Source organism: Camelus dromedarius, chromosome X (genome assembly GCF_036321535.1).
Source record: "Camelus dromedarius isolate mCamDro1 chromosome X, mCamDro1.pat, whole genome shotgun sequence".
Classification (NCBI taxonomy): Eukaryota; Metazoa; Chordata; class Mammalia; order Artiodactyla; family Camelidae; genus Camelus; species Camelus dromedarius.
In genome coordinates, this window is record NC_087472.1 from 101,558,500 (window position 1) to 101,579,506 (window position 21,007).

At 40.7% G+C, this 21,007-nt stretch overlaps 1 protein-coding gene across 4 annotated transcripts; it reads right to left on the reverse strand.

The window, feature by feature from the left end:
* Positions 1 to 4,983: 4,983 nt before the first annotated feature.
* On the reverse strand, positions 4,984 to 19,730 carry SCML1 (Scm polycomb group protein like 1). Of its 4 annotated transcripts, XM_031445811.2 has the most exons (8): positions 19,601 to 19,730; positions 14,853 to 15,002; positions 13,910 to 13,990; positions 13,347 to 13,424; positions 10,600 to 10,704; positions 9,702 to 10,206; positions 8,000 to 8,151; positions 4,984 to 6,697 (listed from the first exon to the last, which is right to left on the reverse strand). In XM_031445811.2, the coding sequence occupies exons 2-8, from the start codon at positions 14,880 to 14,882 to the stop codon at positions 6,563 to 6,565; spliced, it is 1,086 nt and encodes a 361-aa protein (XP_031301671.1). In that variant the 5' UTR covers positions 14,883 to 15,002; positions 19,601 to 19,730; the 3' UTR covers positions 4,984 to 6,562. The 4 variants fall into 4 exon arrangements, with proteins under 4 accessions (XP_031301671.1, XP_010990689.1, XP_064339437.1 ...); XM_010992387.3 differs by lacking the exons at positions 13,910 to 13,990; positions 19,601 to 19,730 and having other exon boundaries at positions 13,347 to 13,421; positions 14,853 to 18,128; XM_064483367.1 differs by lacking the exons at positions 13,910 to 13,990; positions 19,601 to 19,730 and having other exon boundaries at positions 14,853 to 18,128.
* Positions 19,731 to 21,007: the final 1,277 nt, after the last annotated feature.

Sequence of the window (21,007 nt, forward strand, 5' to 3'; positions counted from 1 at the left end):
CATGCAGTTGATTTACCATAGGGGAAAAGGTTTCTGATAAAATGATCACCAGATGTATTTATGACGTGTTAAAAAGAAACCCAGAAACGCACTAAAAGAAATGTAGGTGGGTCTCTGCAGACTCTTACCCCATCCGCAGGGTGCTTGGCCTCAGCGCACATCTCCCTTCCGCCCTGTGGCTCATGGTCCTCTGATCCTGGCTGAAAGGACACCCTCTCAGACTCGGGAGAAAGGTGTATCTCGTGTATCTCTCATGGCTGCTTCACCTTGGCTGCATCTTGTACACTAATAAATTACCCAAGTATCTGTATTTTTTTTAACACCGTCTTCCCAGACAGACAGTTTCAGGTCAGGGATCTCACCAATTTTGTTTACTCTTAGATGCCGAGCTGCCTGCCAATCATTTAGTACCTTTCTTTAGGGTACTTTCTCCTACCTCCACTTTTTAAAATACATGTACAAAAAAAACACCATTCCCAGCACGTGCTCCTGGCCAGGCCCTTGTGTGCGTCGGCTTCCACCGACAGCGCTGCGCCTGCGCGGTCTGGGTGCACCAGCCGCCCGCCCACCGCCGAGAGCTGCATGCCTTTCCGCTGTCTAGGCTCCAGCGCTTGGCTGGGGGTCTGGGCACTGCTGGAACTGATGTCACCGAAGGAAAAAGCAGGAAGTGGAGCTTGGGCCAAGCCACGAATGACCACACTTCACGGGGGGAGAGGGTATATTGGCAAAAACCAACCGTGAGAGGCTTTTTCAGGCATATGTAAGAGAGACTTGCTTGTATTTCTAAGTCCTCCGACGCCGATCCAGGGAACAGGGCGGCTCTCGGGTAGGGAGGATGTGCCAACCAGGGCCCGCCTTCGGAGTGCGTGGCAGACAGCTTGGTTCCTCTCCCTTGCAACGTGACGTTTCCCCTGTTTTGTCCAGCAACTTGATGAAACTGAATCTTGAAAAGGTTCTTGAAAAAAAAAAAAAAAAACCTCTGAAAGACAAAGGGATTTATTTCCTTTCCCCCTTTTTCCCACCTGTATCTTAAGGCTTTCCCCTCAGTACCCCCTAGCAGCCCTAAGGCCAGAGAAGGTAGTCCCGCAACACCTGAGTTGCGTCTAGTACAGCAGGGAGACTCGGCCAGCTGGGCCGCGTGTGCGCTCCCTGCTCAGAGCTGCTTCTGAGGTGCTCTTTCATCAAGCCGCTGGGCAACACGGGAAACGCGGGGAAGCCTCAGCCTCGGAGGTCTTATAAACATAAGCAGGTCCCAGCAGCGCTCTGTGGAATCAGCCCTAAAAACTTAAACATACTTCATTTATTCAGCCAACTGTGAGTACAGTCCCTTATGTATGTGGAAAAAGCAGCGCTTTTCCTCCCATAGTCGAGGTTCCTAGTCGTGATGTTTAATTTTTAATTTCTAATAATATGACAGAAGGGCATGGCTTTTTCATGCTTACAGAGGGAGTCTGTATGGTCAGGCCACCCAAGATGGCTGTTCTCTTGCTCTGGGTACATCCCTTGCTCAACCAGTGCCTACTTCACCTAATCTTTATTTTGTTAATTATGCTCCTTACCTTTTAACAGAGGTACTGGGGATTGAACCCAGGACCTCGTGCATGCTAAGCATGCGCTCTACCATGGAGCTCTACCCTCCCCCAACACCTAATCTTTAGATCAGAACATCTCCACCTGGAGAGCTTCTCAAAAGGCCATGAGGGGCGTGCCCTTCTGCTGTTTTCCCTGTTAACTGGTAAGCCCACCTGACATCAATTCCTGTAACTGGGACCCTCCCCTTCTGGGAGCAAAGCCTGCCGCCTTCCTCTGCTGCCAACAGCGGGCTGTCTCTCCAGGACTTTCTTCAGACGTGTAAGTTCCCCCGTGGGTGAAACCACTGATGTCTCTGTTGCCGACTCCAGGCTCGCTCTTTGGTCTTGAAACTGGGAGACTACGGGCCTTGCAGGCTCCAGTACTTTCTTCAGACGTGTAAGTTCCCCCGTGGGTGAAACCACTGATGTCTCTGTTGCCGACTCCAGGCTCGCTCTTTGGTCTTGAAACTGGGAGACTACGGGCCTTGCAGGCCGCGGGGTGCAGCCCAGCAATTGGCGTAGCAGCCAGGAGACCGAGGAAACGCCCGTGAGCGCCGAGATGTCTGGAAATAAGGAGGAGGGACGGGAAGTTGCGGGAGGAATCCTGGGGTGGCCGTCTACTCACACATGGGGCCTGAAAGTTCCGGGGTGCTTTCCGAAATTTGGGGGGAGGTCCCAGGGTGGCTGTGCACTCGTTCGTTCAGGGGCCCTGCGGGGGTGGGGGGTGTTGTCCTTGTAAATGAGGGACGTCCAGGGAGTGCGGAGGACGCGGACACCCCTCAGGTTGTGAGGAGATACTGGCCACCGCGACAGAGGAAGAAAAGTTAGTCGGTGAGGCCACAGCTGTGGGCTGGCGTTGCGTTTTCTGTTAAGAGAGGGAGCTAACAGCTGAGGCCAAGGTGAACTTGAATGCTGATTCCTGTTCTGCTGAAAGTGAGGCATGTGAATGATAGGTATTATTGTCTAGTATTGTTACTGGTTTAAACTGAATTGGCTATAAACTGAAGAACAAATCCCTGAAAATGTCCAAGATGGGACTCTTGAAATTCTAAAACTGGTTTTTGCGTATGGCGTCAGAGGAACTTCGCTTTCTAGAAGGAATTGGTATTTCTCCTCCTTTGGCTTAAAGATGTATATGATCTACCTGGGCTCTCAGGAACTTTAATCATCTGATCCCTGAGAATGAAAAAAAACAAAGAGGCCTTTTAATTAAAAAAATTTTTAGTATTATTTTTATTGAAATGTAGTTGATTTACAATGTTGGTTTCTGGTGTACAGCAAAGTGATTCAGTTATACATACATATATTCTTTTTCAGATTCTTTTCCATTATGGTTTATTATAAGATATTGAGCGTAGTTCCCTGTGCTATACAGTAGGACCTTGTTGTTTATCTATTTTATATATAGTAGCTAGTGTCTGCTAATCCCAAACTCCTAATTTATCCCTCCCCGCCAACTCTCCCTTTTGGTAACTGTAAATTTGTTTTCTATGTCTGTGTCTGTTCTGTAAAGTTTATTTGTATCATTTTTTAGATTCCACATATAAGTGATATCATGGTATTTGTCTTTCTCTGACTTAAACTTCACTTAGTGTGATCATCTTTAGGTCCATCCATGTTGCTGCAAATGGCATTATTTCATACAAAAAGAGGCCTTTTTAAGCTTTAGCAGGAAAACTAAGACCTCTGTGTCTGTATAGATGTATGTCTGTGTGTACCTTATAAATATAAGCTGTCTCTCCCTCCAAATGGCATCGCCAAGATTGTTTTGTGGATGAGCGCTATTTAATTGGCTTTAAAGAAATTAAGCATTTATATAAATTCTCAGACACACACAAGAGACTGGCCTGAATGAATTTCTGTTCCCAGGTTCATGTGACCTGGGAAATTGTACTGAATTGACATCTGGTATTGAAGCTAGCTTAAGTTTGTTGGTTTGATTAATATAGGTATGTCTTTAGAGTCATCAATGTAAGTTGTACTTCTGCTGTACCTAGGCTTACCAGAAGTCAAATGAGACCTTATTATATGTTACAAATTTGTCAGCAAGGAAAATAACTTGATATGATGAAACTTTTAAGTAAATGTGAATGAGAAAAGAGCTTTTAGGTAAACACTATAGGAATAATTATGTTTTGGGACTGTCTACCTAAAATAGTCTTTCCAGATTTTGGTAACTTGAAACTAAACTAAGTGAAGTGAAGAGAATTCACTGATTATTTGGGTCATTTCAAATAGGATAAAATACTGGAACATTAATTGCTGGGCAAATCTAAGTTTACCTACCTTTGCTTTCTTAGGAGAGGAAGACTAAAGCGTAAATTTACCAAGTAGGAAATGCTGGTGTGACACAATTCACAATTACTTGTTTGTTGGTATTTGCCAAAGATTAAGGTTTTCAAGGGTTAAGATTATAATCAGTCATAATCCTAGTTATTGTAACTGGGTTTCTTTACAGATTACATTGTAATCAGGTGTTTAACTGTGACTTTTTTAAGTCTTGTCATTTATAGACAGTTATTGTTGTACTCTGATGCTTTTGCAGAAGTGTTTCATCTTCAAGAAGACTCCTAGGAAGGCCCCTTTGACAAGTACAGGTCTCTGATAAATTTCAGATCATATCACTGAACTGGTTAAGAAATTAAAGAATCCTAATGGAAAACCTGATGGTTTCATAGAAAGTTAAAAGGATTGGTTACTGAGTGGACTGGTGATTATGGTTGTAATTTTATGGTTTTTATTCCAGAATACTACTGGTTTTGATCTGTGTTTTCCAGATACAGGGAAGCCCTTCCCCTTAGGTTAGTTATGATTCATAGCAATTTGGTAAACTACACTTGTTGGTAGAATTGAAATACTTTTCTTTTCTCTCAACCTGGTTTCCCCAGAAATTGGAGACTCTTGGGTTCCGAGCAGCCTTATGAGGTGAATGAGAAAGACTGTCTCTTGGCATGCGCTGGAATCTCGATATTTTTTGGGACTTCTAGAAGAGAGAAATCCACCGAGGTGGAGCCTGATGGCAGGCCTTTGGCATGGCTTTCCTAGCTTTGAGGCCTTGTGGGAATTCAGTCTGAGACTGCTTCTGAGGAGTTCCACATAGTCAGTTTGGAGGAGCCCATGTGGTCAACTGACCAGCCTTATTTTATAAACAAATTAGTATTGATTTGGCTATGTTTGGTGGAGATGAGGGTAAATTTAGAGAGAAAAATACTATGTTTCATTGGATATTTAATTCTGCTAATTGAGGTCTGTACTTGTGAAATTTACTGTGTTAGCCATACTTTTGCCCTGATGTTCAGGATGGAAAGAGAATTCTCTGGTGAAGCTGTCCCAAAGTATAACTACTCATAACATGCATCACTGCTGGCTCTAAGTCTTTAAGCAAGTAAAAATCAACTCTGAGGCTTTGACATTAATGGTTGTGATTATTAAACTTTATTATATTTTAAAATCTTAAAACTGTAAAACATAGTATTTATACAAACACCTGAGGACTGTTCAAGTGGGCACAGCATCTTCACACATACAATTTGAGAGAAGACCAGGTTTAAATTAGAATCTTATAACACAAAAGAAATAACACAGATGAAATTACCCTTTAAATCACATATGCCCAGTAAATGGTTGCCTTTGCTTATAAAGTACACTTGGTTTTTTAAAGAGAAATTGTGTATTCTTGCCCCTGATGAACATCTTACTGGCATTTATAACAAATGGTTAATACAATAAGCACCAAGTTTCATAGCTTATAAACATTACACCAATATTATATAAGATGTAATAAATAACAGAATAATGACAATGAACGTGTTTCATTTGAAAGTTCTAATTTTTAAAATAAAATTTAAAATGACAAATTAGAATTAATGTACCTTCCAAAGTTTAGTATGGTAAGTGGCTCAGAAAGCAAATAAACTAGAAACATTGCACAAGACAGACCTTCCCTGTTTGGGAACCCTGAAGAGTGAGCTGAGAGGTACCAGTGATGGCAAGTGCTGTGCGTGTGTCTTACAGAATAAAAACATCACTATAATACACAGAGTTAATATTTACCACTGTGGAAGTGTAAAGTGCCATTTTAAATTAAAAAAGAAAAGATTTACTTGTGTGTATACTTCAGATATAGAATGAAATATAAATACGAAACAGTATCCATGAGGAATAAACAGACAATAAACTCTGTTAAAAATTCTATCTTTTAAAAATTTGGACATAGGCATCTTCATGGAGAGATGTGAGCAATGAATGCCTAGTTAAATGTCCAAACTTAGGCAAAATATTGAAGTTTTAAAATAATAGGTATCTGATTAGAAAGAATATAATCAGACTCTAGCCAAACCACCCTGGTAGTTTAATATCTCCTGCATAAAGTGACTATTTTACCTACCTTATAATTAAAAAAACTGATAATAACACTTCTTGAAAGCTTGTAGGGTTGCTTTTTTTTTCTTTGAATAGGAACAGATACAACATAGGGAGAAATAATAACAGAAAGGAAGATACTTTATATGGCTATTCCCATTCCAGAAACTGTTAGAACGTGAACAGAACATTGCAGTAACAGACATAAAATATGTGAGAAAGAGCTATCTAAAGCTAAATCTTTAAATTCTCTTCTAAAGAAAACTTTTCATGGATTTCATTAGAGAACCTGTCAGTCCCTGATACTTTCCCCTGGGATTGAGCAGTTTTGGTTTTACATATAAACATTAACCAAAAACAAAGTATTTCTCTGTTTACTGCATGAAATATATCTGTCAACTATGCAATGAAAATAATGCAAAGATAGAAAGACCACCAATGTGACACTGCTCATCTTAACATGTTAAATGGCTTCTCAGGAAGCAGACAGGACTGTAATGTGGTTCTGCACTTCTGGATATAAAACATATTTTAGAGGAACCTTCTCCATAACAAAACTTCTAAGGGCAGAAAAAAAGACAGCATTGGTCTCCCCAGAATTAAGTTCAATCTAACCTACAAGCATTTTTTCAATTGACAAATTTCTTTTTTTCTTTAAGCCTTTCAATGTAGTGGCACAGTTTCACGGCTGCCCCCAGCTTAAGGCCCATGTACTTCATCATCATGTCGCTCTTGAGAAGCAGCAGAGCCTTCCCATCAATGTCCTACAGAGAGAAGGAAGTTAAAATAATTAACGTGTTTTCATATTTTATCAGAATGGTTATTTCTTTATATGGAAGCACATGTGACAGCAGTTAGAGAACAGCTCACCCAGCTGTATGTTTTCTGAGTATGCAACTGCCGGCTGAAAACTATTACAAATATCATTCATACAGTGAAGCATCACTCAATCATTTGTAAATTTACTTCAAATTTTCAGAAAAAGGAAATTTAACCTAATATCTTTAAAATGTCCTAAGCCTCAAACTACCTAATTTTAAATACCATGTGCTGAATAAAATGCTGCAAAGCTATGACAAAAAGACTAAAAACTATGAATGGTAGAAATACACTTCAGCTGGTCGTCAGCTTTCCTGGAAGGGCTGACACTGGGAGTGTGTCTGCTGGGAGCGTGCTGTACAGTCTGGTCTTAATGTAGGGAGCGAATCAGTCAGTTGTCTGAAGCTAATTAGATGCTAAAGACTAATTACTGATTTTCTTATCACATTGGAAAGGGTACATCATGTGTGAGCACTAATTTTATTTGTTAGGAAACATTATAAAATATTACTTGAGAGTCACAAGGCATCCTCCTACAATTCTTTATTACATTAACTGATCAGCCGATGGTGCTGAAGCAGGCTACTTGGTTTTTGGGAGCTCTGATTTAAAAACAAAAGTGCACTGAATCATACATCACTGGCTGAAAAGACCTGAAACTCCTCACAGTGCTGCCTTTGTCAGGTATGTTTTATACATTTTCTACCAAGTAAAACTAGAAATTAAAGAAATTAAACTTAGAAAAATTTAGCCCATGATGTTACTTTGCAAATGGCATGAGGGTAAGGGCATCCCATATCATCAGTAACCATGTAAGGTTAACAGAACTGAGCCAAATGGAATCAGCTGCTGAATTCTTGGGGCATCCTAACAAGGAGGACACCCTGTCACAGCTGTGGTCACCCCTCCTACTCACGGTCCTGGGGCCGAGCAGGCAGCAGGTGGGGAGGAGGATCCTTGTAGCTGTCATTACAAAAAAGACACCTGAGAGTGGCTGTGCCGAATCATCTTCTCTTGAGAACTTGAAGACTTGTAGTATTTTAGGTACTTGGGTACCCTTTAAAGCACAGATCCAGCCTCGACCATTTAAGGATCTAACTCTGGGCAAAGTAAACTTTCTCACATACGGACAAATCAGTTGATAGGGTTCCCCCACCATCCACACTAATCAGTATCCAACCGAGGAGCCTGCAGAGAGGTCATTCAAAGGCATTACGACAGGAAAACTGGATCAAAAGATACATTACATGTTGCCTGAAGAGGTCAGCGAGGGGGGTGAGTGTCTGAGGATCTACATGTTTCAAAAACAGGATCACTTCATCCACGGACCAGGTTGAAGGGTCATCAGAGAAGGTCTGTTTTAGGATACCCGGGTCATTTCCAACTGGTGAAGGGGGAGCTTCAGTAGGGGAAGAAAAGACAAATCATACTTGACTTGATCATGATCCTGAAAGAAGAGATGTTAGGTGGGGAGTAATGGTCTCATTCCTGGAACCTTCTGTGAAGTACCCCGGCATGGACCCAGGACTCCAAGTGTAAAATCCAGTGAGAGCCTACATAAAGATGACCTGAGGATGGCTCCCCAAGAACATCCCACCTGACGTCCCCCAAACAACTAAAGCAGCTTCCAAAGGTACCTAAAAGCTTCAAAGATCATAAAAGAGACTGAGCGATCCGAGGCCTCTGGCCACAGGCAAATACTGCAAAAGATCTGTTACTTAGGTTAATCTAAACTAACCTATTGTTCTCTTAAAGTATTTCAAAGAATTTCTCTCAATCTCTCCCCTCTCCAGATTAGGTTGATTTTACTAGCTATTTACAATTTACAGTTTTATAATTGCTTAAATTTATTCACTTTAATCAATGAATTTCAACAGCCTCCACTGTCTTTGAGAACCAGATTCTTTTACCAAATCTCTCCTATGTATTCAATATGGATATTTTTTAGCATCACTTTTATTCTTTAAAATTCCTGTCTCTCAAGGTTTAAATGCTTACCTGGATTTTGAAAAAAATAAGATTATTTTCTGCTTAGGAGATCAGAAGTAACTTGAACATTATACTGAATACCTCTTTGAAGTTTATTGCATAGTGATAGATATTTTGGTTGAAGGTTTACCTTTAAAAAAGAAATAACCAACTCACCTTTACTCTATCCCAAACACCCACCTCTACTGTGGGACTTTTACTTTCCATTTCATTCCTTTTTGTTAAGTTTACTTTTAAAAACAGGTACATGTGTACTTTTTAATGTAGCTTTACTGACATAATTTACATACAATAAACTGCACTGTAAGTAGTTTTATAATCATAGAAATAAACAATAAATATAGAAATAAAAAAAATTTTTAAAAGTCTACTGGAACAAAAGAAAAAAAGAAATAACTGAGACGTGAAACAATTTAAGTGCTCATACCTCAAAAAGTTTTAGCTGTGCTGTTCACTAAGTTGTGCTGAAACTTCTCTGTGTCCAGACAAGTATACATTTACTCAGCCAGAGCGCCTGACTCCCTAAAGTTAGTGTGGTAACAGAGTGGATTCTGTAATGTGCTAGTAAGATGAGTTTCTCTAACCAAGGACCATCAACACAAATTTGATCATTCTTGTATGTGAACTAGCCCAAAGTGCACCTTTTATTTCCTATCATCTGGGCTCTGGCCATTTTAGGAGCATTTTGAATATTTACCCAGGGAAAAGGCAAAGAAAAACAGAAGATTAAAAAACTCACAATGGGATCATTCTGAGTATCAGCAGAGAAGAGGCATGTCAGCTTATTGGCAGAGTGCCTGGCACATAATAGACGCTCAAGAAACGTTATCCTCGCTGTGGATCTCACTCCAAACCAGCGCTCAAAATAGGAAACAAACAGCTTCCACAAGCTTGCATCAAGGATGTTAAGGAACAGAGCATACGCGATGGTATGTGTCATAGGTGTCATTTCACACTCACCAAAGCTGCCCGGCATGCCGAGAGATGAGGTGGTCTGGCCAAGGCTCCTGTTTTCCATGAGAGGTGGGTACGCCATCATCTCCAGGTTGTGTCCCGGACTGGGCTCACGCTGGGCCATGGCCGAGGTGGGTCGGGCCGAAGAATAGACACTGCTGGTGCTGCGGGCTCCTGGGCTGCCGAAGCAGGGCCCAGAGGAGCCCTGCGTGGGCTCATCGGGCATGCAGCACGGCTGGTAGGAGTCTGGGAAAAGTGGCGGGCTCTGGCAGAAGCCCAGCTCTTGCTCCTGGTAGTGGGACTCTGGCTCCTGATCCAGGGACTCGTCCGAGTGAAAAGACCTGCCTCCGAAGTTGCTATAGGAATCAATGTCCCGCCTTCCTACTGGTATAGTTGGGCTGTAACTTTCAGGGTAAGAGAATGCAGCAGGTTCCTTTTTCCACAATCCCTGGGATTTGACCTTTTTAGAAAGCAGGTAATTATAATTTTTATATGCATATCCAAGTGGCTTCTGAAATGACACAAACCCAGCATAAACCGTGAGTGAGTGAAAAGGGCAATAAACAGTAAATACACTGATACTCATTTCCATGGAAGATTGCTTTATATTATTAAAGATAAATGCTCTATTTTGATTATATGATTTTTCTTCCTCTTCAACCCTACATTTTAATTGCTTTTATATATTATGGTTACAAACATAAAAATACCCATTGTCATATATTTTTCAAACCTAAACTTTAAGCATTTTTCCAACAGAGGTTTAGTCTCCCATCTGCTGCTACAGCAAGTATAGATCAGCCTTGCTAATCTCAGTTATTAGTTCTCTCTCACTTCTAACTGATTGGCATCTTTAGAAACCAGAGGTTTATTATAGTTGTAAAAATATTTTTGTAACACTTACACGAGTTTGCCACAATGACTTCATACGAAAACGGTGGATTTTTGTAACCTTTCCATGAATAACATCAAACTTCTTATCCAGGTCTTGAATAGCATCATAGATGACCTATTGTAATACAAACTGTTAGTAATTCCTATTTGGAAAGAAATGTAACATATAAGAAAATACCATAAAGCCAAACTTTGACTGCTAGAAACAAAGTTCTCAAGCGGTGAGAAATTTCTTGTTTCCATTTGATGCCTAGTTGTTAGTGACACAGAGCTGAGCTGGCTGAGATAGGAGCCCTGACCTCCCACTCAGCTACTCCTCGTCCCACAGGCATTTTAAGAAGCTTGAACACTGGAAAGTGAATGTACCACAAGCTCTATAAGCCATCACATTTATGATGGAATCATTCTACATCAAGGAAGGTGCTATTTTAAGAAAAATATGTTCAAATCTGCTAAAAGGCCAAAGAGCCTCTTTGCATGTAATGATGGTATAAATTAACAGGCAGTGACCGGTCCACTGTGGAAAGAACAGTGAGTCAAATATAACCGATGTGACTTTCAGCGTCAGAGTATTTTACAATCATGTAGTTAACAATTAACCTTACAAAACCTTTGTGTATGCAGCCCCCATATGTCAGGTATGTGACTGATAAAACCTGAGAATTCTTAAAATACACAGAAATTTCATTCTGGCAAAAAATACACTTAAATGAAGAGCCCAGAACCATTACCTCATTCATTCATTCAAACAAACATTTATTCAGGGCCTACCCCATCAGAACCCCTTTGCTAGATGCTGGGAATGCAGACATAAAAACCAACCAACCAACCAACCAGCTCCTGCCCTAAGGAACTCCCATTTTTAGCTTGAGAGAGATGCAAGTAGAGAGACAATTTCAACAGAGAATGTGGCAGCCTGGAACAGTGGATGTCGGGGGCTCCAGGGACCGGCAACATCAACATTGTTGGAAATGCAAAATCTCCCACCTCAGATCTACCAAACTGGGAACTCTTGAGAGTGAAAGCAGCAATCTGTGTTTTCACAAGCCCTCTACGTGATTCTGATGCACAACCAAGCAGGAGACCCACTGGCTTACAGCACAGGCTCTAGGCGAACACAGTTGGGTTCAAGTACTAGAGTTCTGCCATTATTAGTTGGGCAAGTTACTTAACTTCTCTTGTGCTTCAGTTTCCTTATGAATAGCATCAGGATGAAAATATCTCAGAGTTCTCTTGAGGACAAAACAACGTGCTATAGTATTATGTTAATACTAACGTGATAATAATACTACATGATGACTGGTCCAGTAGTGCTCAGTCACCTGTTACGGCCACGACACTACATGTACACAGAAGAATGAGACCTGATCCAGGCTGGCAGTCGAGGCAGGATTTTCAGAAAAGGAGATTTCTACATTGAGAATGAAGAGATGAGAAGGTGTTCACCAGGTAAAGATGCACAGAAGAGCACACAGGGCAGAAGGAGCAGTATATTAAAAAATACCCAACAAATTAGGAATATGGGATCAACAGATAAAAACTACTATACATAAAATAGATAAGAAACAAGTATTTACTATAGCACAGGGAATTATACCCAGTATCTTACAGTAACATATAATGGAATATAATCTGCAAAAAAAAAAACGCTATGCTCTACACCTGAAACTAACACAATACTGTCAATCAACTATATTTCAATAAAAAAATTAAAAGAAACAAACCCCCAATATACCCAAACAGAAAAGAGGAAGTTAGATGTTTAGATAGTAAATAGAAATGACATTCAAAGAGCTCGGTTATGAAGGGAAGAAGAGAGGGTAATAGCTAAAGAGGCCAAAAGAAGTGATTTTTTAAAAACTGTAGGAGGATGAATATGCTGAGTGATAGAGACAGAGGCTGAAGATGTAGGGGAGAGAGGGACGACCAATGAAGGGAGGTGTCTGAACACAGGGGAAGAGGGTTGGATGCAGAAACCAGCGAAGGTGTTAGCCTGACAGAGGAAAACACCTTCCCGTTAGAATGGTCGGGAAGGAGGTCAGCAGAGAGATGGATCCAGGCAAGTTTGTTGGCTGTGGGAAGAGGAATCAGGACTTGGGGGAGATTTCTGTTCCACATCCTCCATTTTCTCCATGAAATAAGAGACAAAGATTGGGGTTGTCTGAAAATCACCTGGCAATGGTGGGCAAGGATCAAAGAAAGGAAAAGATGAAATGCTGCACCATGTGGCCCAGACTGGTAAGGGAAGGAGCTGAAGAAAGGAGGGAGCTGTCAAATTAGGAGAAATGGAGAGGATCCCTGAGGGCTGTTTCAGGGCCGTGACTTTGGAATCTGGGCATTTCTTATTGTAGATGCTCTGTCTCACCACATCCTGCACATCGCTCAGAAGGTCCTGGTAGAGCAGTGTCAACCTAGTTCGTCATGTTTACTGATGTAAAGCAGGCCAGGGATGGCCCTGCTCAAAGTCAGAACTCTCTACGTCACCCCTACAGTCCCACCCTCTGGACATCCTTCCCCAGAAGACACCATAGGTTCCCTTTAAGTATTCCACTTCTCTTCTCAAGAGTAATAATGATAAAGACTCACATAAGCATCTTTTACTTTTCAAAGTATGCTAGCTCATTTTAATTAAGAAACTTTACATGTTAAGAAACATTTTTTAATAAACGTTCTTTACTTCTAGGGTATGCAGCTCACAAAACCCTTGATAGCTTAATACTTTAGAAAACTACATTTGAGAGACAGAATCTTTTGTACCTGGCAATGAGTAAGGACATCCAGAACTGTTTTTTGTTGCTCTTCGTTGTAGGCTGTGTCAGACACAGTATTTTCCTGCTAATATTTTAAAAGTTAAGTAGTTAATGCTTCTGTAAAAGTCAAACTAAACACTACGAGAAAAAAAACACTTTATATCTATTTACTTAAATTGTTTTTATTTTAACCGACTTTTCAAAGAGTTTCAGAAGCCTTAATCTAAAGCAGAGACAAAATACAAACCTTACATTAATATGAGAATGAAAATGATCACAGCTAATTAAGAGGGAGCAAGGAAATAATTTATTAATTAGAAAGACCTAGGTTTAGTTTTGCCCTGAAGATGAGTAAAAATTGCTCTGGGTTTCCTACTCTACAAGGAAAAGAGGGAAGTAAAATGGTTAATTGCTCACCGTCTAATGAAAGAAAGCAGACAAATTCAGGAGAGATGAGTATTTTCTTAAGTGTGAGTTTAGAGGAACTCTACAGTTTATGAAGATTTTAAAGCTTTTTCTTTAAAATGGTTAAGTTAATATATTTGGCAAATGGCAATTAACTTTACTTACATTATTGAAAAATGCAGTATTTGGTTCATATGCATAAAGAACAGTGTTATCATCATCAAAAGCAGAGATTCGTGTTCTTATCTAAGGAAGATTTATTAACAAATTAAAAGGAAAGATGATAGAACTTAAAGAAAAATTGAGGACTTCACTTTCAAGAAGCTCCAAAAGCCAATTTGTGATATCAAAGGACCTCAGTCCATTGTAAATACTGTGACTACAGGAAAAGATGTACTTGCAAAACTGTTTTCTCATTAACCCAACATCATTTTCCTCTGGTGGACCTTGGGGTAGAGAGACTAGTCTTCTAGTAATTTGGCACCAGAACTGCTGTAAAAGCAAGTATTTCTAACTACAAAGAACCCTGTTCATGGCTTTTGACTTTTAAATAATCAAACAGTGCCACTTTGTGGACAAAATAGGAAATACTTAAGCACCTATTTTTCTTGATAATTAATCCCTAAATCACCTAAAAACATTTTGGGTGGAATAAGGATATAAATAAGTCAACAGACAGTAAACAACCATTACATTTCATTTAATAACTCTTTATCCTAAGAATGGATTAAGAACTATAGGAATAATTTTTAACATACTTAGAAGTATGTATGTTTTTGTTTCAAAAGACAGAAACAAAATAATGTGGAATTGGGCTACAGAATAGTAGTTATAAAATATACCGTCTTATCTTTATATAGTGCCTTATGCTTTTCAAAGTGCTTTCAAATAATTATGTGAAAAGAGTGAGGAAAATGACTCTCGGTAGGTAGTTACAATTTAAAAACTTGCATACAAATGTTCATGTGGCTTTATATGTAACTGTCTAAAAACTCATGAACTGTACATTTGCCATCTCTGCGTTTCACTGTATGAAATTAAATTCAATTTAGAAAAGAAATAGAACACAATGAAAAGAACAAAGAGATTTTCGATTTGAAATACAAACCACATCAATTTCACTGGAGCCGCTAGACATCTTTTTTGTGCAACAGGAGCAGCTCCACTTCCTCTGAGTTGGGCCTAATTAGTTATAAACTTGCTGGAGGGTTTATTTGTGAAAGTGCTTGGTCACCTAGGACTGGTAAACCTTTTATTCCTGAAAAGCAATGCATAAAACAGTCACTTCACACATTGCCTTAATAAACATAATATGGATATGTTCTCAGAATGCCAACTCAAGTTGAACTGGAGTCATGGCTGAATTTTGGAGAGTGACAAAACAAGAGTTCTTCCATTAACTGATTTAGAATAAACCTTTAAAAACTGAAGGGCTTTATTGCCAATGCACAGGAATAAGAATCAAGATCAAATACTGGTTCAAATTGTGAAATGAATGCTTCACAACGTAGAGGCTACAGAGTAAATGCTGGAAACAAGTGAGCAACAGCATGCTTCCTAACCGCTTCTGTAAAGGAGCTCAGAGACTTTTTACCCAGAGAGGCTGCCGGCCTCCAAAGGTGATTCGGGAGTCTATTCCGGGTTGGGCCTCCACCACAGTGTGTGACCGGGGTGACCTCTAAAGACATCGCCTCCCCCCCCTGCCAGGTGAAAACTGATTGAGATTATGTCTAAGGTCATTTCAGCGCTGAGAGTACAATTGCTTCCGTAGTTAAATTTTGTATTAAACTTTAAATAAATGTATGTGAAAAATAAGCCAAAAGCTCTTCTAGAATTATGTAGGCTCGGTTATGGTTCTCAGTCATTCAACTGTTCGACCACAAAAAGACACTGAGTGCAATGCTAGCATATTATATCTTGTAGTAGATTTGAACGCTGGCCTCACAGTACCGGGAGGGGTGTTAATGAGAGAGCCAATTCATTTATCCATCCTGCGCCAGGGCAGTAATGAGAGGCAGATCAAGGGAAAATGAACTTTCAAGTTAGAGAAATGCAGTCTAACATTGTGGAATAAATTCAAGTTATTAAATACCTCCAATTTGAGCTGTAACTTAACCAGATTTTGCTTTTTTAGACTATGTGTATTTTTTCTGATTATAAGACTAATACAAGTTGTGAATACTTTAAATCATGGTTCTTCATACACAGGAAGACTACACAGCAATGAGAATAACCCAACTATTGTTACACACGAGGACAAATCTCACAACCGAACGATGAGTAAAAGCCAGACACAGAAAAGAATACAGCATACGATTCAACTGACCTAAAGCTCAAAGAAGCAAAAGTAAACAAGTTCTTCCAAATCAGTAACTTTACGTATACCGTAGTCACTTTAACAATCTCTTAGTTTCCTGTCTTGCAAACAGGCCGTGACTTATTGAGCCAGTCCCATTTCATGGATATTCACAAATCCCTTCTCAAGTCTGCTCTGACAAAGGACCTTGCACGGCAGCCTTGCACCTCCACCTGAGCTCGCACAGAACGAGGACAGTGAGTTTCCCAACTCTAGAGTATTTCTTATACTCTCATCTTATTTCTAACAGTTTGGTTTTATAGATTTCAATATATAATTTTTCATTAAGTATAGTTTCACTGTAGAAAATTTGGAATATACTACAAGGTATAGATAATAGTATCTTACAGATTTTACTGCTTACTCTGTGCCAGGCAGCGTTCTAAGCACTTGATATACGCTGATTCACTGAGTATTCCTGACAACCCTGCAGGGCAGGCTCTATTATCATCCCCATTTTCCTTAAGAGAAAATTGAGGCAAGGAGACTTTCAGTAATTTACCCAGGTCTCATAGCTAGTAAGTGGTATACTCTGGCTCCAGAGTCAATGTGCTTTACTTCTTCATTATTAAAATCATCTGGAATCCCTTCTGTAACAATAACAAAATCCGAACTCCTACCATGGCCTACAAGGTCTTTACACGGGTGCCTCCACACCACTCAGAGGTCACCTCTTAACATGTGTCCCCTTGCTCTAAGCCTAAGATATTTACCATCTGGCCTTTTACAGACAAAGTTTGCCAGCCACTGTTATAGACCCTTAACAATCAGGCAGCTCCCTACTGGATTAATTACAAGGATGCTAACACTTGGTTGCAGACACAGAAGCAGCATACATTGGGTCTATCAGCAGATTCCCGACATTTCTGTCTCTGTGGGATATTTACAAATCAACACTGATCTTGCACTCTGAACTTCTATGCCTGTCATCTCCTCTGCCCACAATACCCTGCACCCTGCAAGACCTCTCCACTTCGGAGAACCAACTCAAAACTTAAAGGCTTAATTCAACTTCCATCTCCACAAAGCAAAGCTGCTATGTCACCCTATTTGGAAGTGATACTGCTTTCCCAGAAGTACCAGAACACTCACACTTTAATGCTTTTAAGGCAATTGTCACATGTTGGCTAGTTACAGAAGAGGCAACATCAAATAGCATTAAGACCTTAGGGTCTGGATCAGAATACAGGGTTTGGGTCCTAGCTCCTCCACCTACTAGCTGTGTGGCTTTGGACAACTTCTCTGTGCTTTAAAAAAAAAATCCGTAAAATGGGGATAACAGTACAAACCTCATGGAGTTATGAGGATCCCATGAATTAATACATGTCAAGCGCTTAGAACAATGACTGACATAACAAAGGTGTTTGCTATTGGGTACTATTATTTTATTATTTGGGTATTCATGACATCCTCCCAACAAATCTACTTGTTATGGAGCATGTAGACAACAAATCCTCTGGATCATAACATGTCATTTTCATTCACACTGCACCCTTACACTGCAGATATAGCAACCATTTCTCCTAGATGAATTTTAAGCATTGTGCAAAGAATTGGGCTTTAAGAAATACTTAAATCTGCGGGGGAGGGTATAGCTCAGTGGTAGAGTGCATACTTAGCATGCACAAGGCCCTGGGTTCAATCCCCAGTACCTCTATTAAAAAAAATAAATAAACCTAATTACCTCTCACCCCCCCCCAAACAATTTTTAATTAAAAAAAGAAAGAAATATCTAAATCTGAATCCAAATGGCAAAACTTGCTATTTTGCTTTAGGCTGGGATTTTACCCCCCCTTTTTTAAACATTTTTTAATTGAGTTAGTCATTTTACAACACTGTGTCAAATTCCAGTGTGGAGCACAATTTTTCAGTTATACATGAACATACATATATTCACTGTCACATTTTTTTTCACTGTGAGCTACCACAAGATCTTGTATATATTTCCCTGTGCTGTATCGTATAATCTTGTTTATCTATTCTACATATGCCTGTCAGTTATCTACAAATTTCGAACTCTCAGTCTATCCCTTCCCACCCACCCCCCTGTGCCTCAATTTCTTAACCTATAAAGTTGGAATAATAGCTAGTTCACAGAGCTATGTAAGATCAAATGACTTAAATTAAGCACTCAGCATTTTGTCTGGTTCATAGCACAATATAAGTTTTAGCTCCCCTTCACTTCTTCCCACAAGGTAAACAACATTTTCTTAGAGCCCAACCATGACTAGATTAAGTAAAATGAATATAATTCGTTAAATTCAAAATCCTGCAAAATAAGTTTACTTAAAATGACGCCCATTTACACTTCATGATAAAAAATCTAAACTCTTTAAAACATAAAAACAAGAAAGCATCTGGTTTTTAAAAAGACACATTTTAGACATTTCAAAGAGATTTTTCAAACGTCACTTGAATCTGTTCCCAAGGTGTAAGGCATTCACTCGCCATCAATTTATCACAACAATGAGGGAAGAAAACATCGTTTCACCCGAAAACCACTTCAAGGAATACTTGGCAAAACAGGGCAGATTACAATAGTCAGATCACTCCAATTTTTTTCTTTAACAAAACTGTGTCAGTGCACAGATAACGTTCTAAAAATCCTGTCAGGACTCTCAAAAGCAGCCCTTCTGCTGTCCGTATCACACTTTAGAGTGTAAATTCGGCCAGATGGAGGATAATGCTGCCCAAACTGTCTCATCGCCCAACAGGGAATCGAGCCTGCTTTATAAAACACCGTGCAGAAAAACTGCTTATAAAGTCACTACTTGTAAACATTAAACCAGTTTAAAAGTTTAGAGCAGAGCCAGTTAGAGGAAGGAGGGAAGCGATCCCTAACAAGTTATCAAACCGTGCTCAATCCACATCCTTAAATTCTTTCACCTCGCTCACTAATTTACAACAGCGAGGCTGCACTGTCTTTGATCGAACGTGGTTGCCATCAAAGCCTCAAAATCAACGTTCTCATCTCACAAAATGTTATAACAAACCAACTTGCTAGTTAATAGATTCTTTAAACTCAAAATTCTATATAAAGTCTGAGAGTCTTGGTCGTGCCTCGCCCCCCCCCCCCACCTGCCAAGTAAGAGAATGGATGAAAAAGGATCAACTCTTCCCAGAAAGTCATCACCAAGTACTCAATAACTGGCCAAATCTCCAAAGCTCACAAGCGCTGGCATCCCGGGACAAGCGATGGGAACCATTCCGAACCAGCCGGAAGCAGCCGTAACTACCACAAACCACTCCAAACCATCTCAAACCATCTCAAACCACCTCGAACCATCCCAAATCACCCCATCTGCAGCGCAGCTTAAATTCCAGCTTAGACTCGCTCTTCCGGAAAAACAAATCCTTTCTCTTGCCCGAAGTAAATGCTCCTCCCCCGCCCCCTCACATCAGAGCTCCCCAGCCGTGAAGCCAAATCGCTCCTCAGCTGCTTCTAGCGCACACCCAAGGCAAGAAAGTTTAAAGGGAGGGAAAAAATGCCACTGACAGACCTTTTCCGGCGCCAGAGCCTGCCACACTGGCCTCCAGAGGGCGCGGGAACCGGCTAGCGGTGGTGTGCCTCACGGAGCGGCGACCGGTAAAACCGTTAGGGTTACTCGACCGCTCGCACCGGAAGTAGAGCCGAACCACGTGATGCGCCCTCCGCGAACTCCACGGAAGTTGGGGGACCCAAACTCGCACCAGGAACCACCCGCGGTACGCAGGGTCCTCTGGCCAATCAGTGGCCGCTACAACACACGCCTGGGCCGTTAGCCAACCAATCCTGCCGAAACCTGTGCCGCCACTGTGGGGCGGGACGTTGCTAGGGAGATAGCCGAGGGGTGGGGCTTTGCTTCCTACTGCGCAGCTGCAGTGCCTGCCTCCGAGTGTTCCAGAGGTGGTGGTGGAGCCCAGGGCTAGACCGAAGACCTGTTGTTTGTGAAATCCTAAGAATGTATTTACATAACAATGAAAAGAAGTCAGGTGTTTAATCCTCCTCTAAGGTTGAGGAGGATTTTGCGGCTGCGCTGGAGTGCCGGCGCGCGCGACTCTCCCTGCGGCGGTGCGGGCTCGTGGAGGCTACTCGCTAGGGTGAGGCGCGTAGGCGCGGCCTCCCTACTCTCGTTGGTTAGTTCTTTGAAGCTTTTTTTTTTTTTTAATGTAATTCCCCGGTACCACCGACGTAGACATTGGCTCAGTCCTAGGTGTGCACCTCAGTGCTGGAATTCGAAGGAGGAGGGGACTGGGTTTAAGCAATTGTAGTTTGGTACAAACCGGGAAAAGTTATTTTTAAAAGTTGTCTTTCCACAGGGTGAGGTATCACAGACCTTGGAGCCAGATTTGCTGGGTTTGTACCCCAGCCCCAGCATTTAAGCGCTCTATGGCTTTCGGCAATTCAGCTGAGGTAAACGGCTCTGTACTTCAGTTTCCCCATCCATAAAATGGGCACAGTGTGGGGGTGTACATGACTAAACAAAGCACTTAGAAGGGTATCCGGCCCATAAATTTGTGTAATAAAGGGTACAGGACATTACTTAGTGGCATATTGTCTTAGTTATGTCAAGGTTGCCCATTTTGGGAAGGAGGCACAGTATGAGTAATGATAGAAGCAAAGCAGGTTCCTTTGAAGAAAAGCCTTAAGTCTTTTCCGGGTCCAGAGAGTAGCTACAGGGAAAGTATACTGGACACTGGAAATGTATTCTTTCTCCTCTCAAACGCAAAGCAAGGTGAGAGCCCATTATAGAGACGATGTTTATTATTATTATTATTATTATTATTATTATTGTTATTATTGTTATTATTATTATTATTTTGCTCACACTTGTGCCATAGCAGTCCCCTCCTTTTTGTCCAGTTCCCTATGAAAAACCTGTTGTTTGTGAAATCCTAAGAATGTATTTACATAACAATGAAAAGAA

Excerpts from the sequence above, each read along its gene's own strand:
- SCML1 (XM_031445811.2), bottom strand. The coding sequence starts at position 14,882 with ATGTCTAGCGGCTCCAGTGAAATTGATGTG. Across the intron at positions 13,425-13,909 it reads ATACTGCATTTTTCAATAAT|CAGGAAAATACTGTGTCTGA; the intron begins GTAAGTAAAGTT and ends TTAAAATATTAG. Across the intron at positions 10,705-13,346 it reads ATGTCCTTACTCATTGCCAG|GTCATCTATGATGCTATTCA; the intron begins GTACAAAAGATT and ends GTATTACAATAG.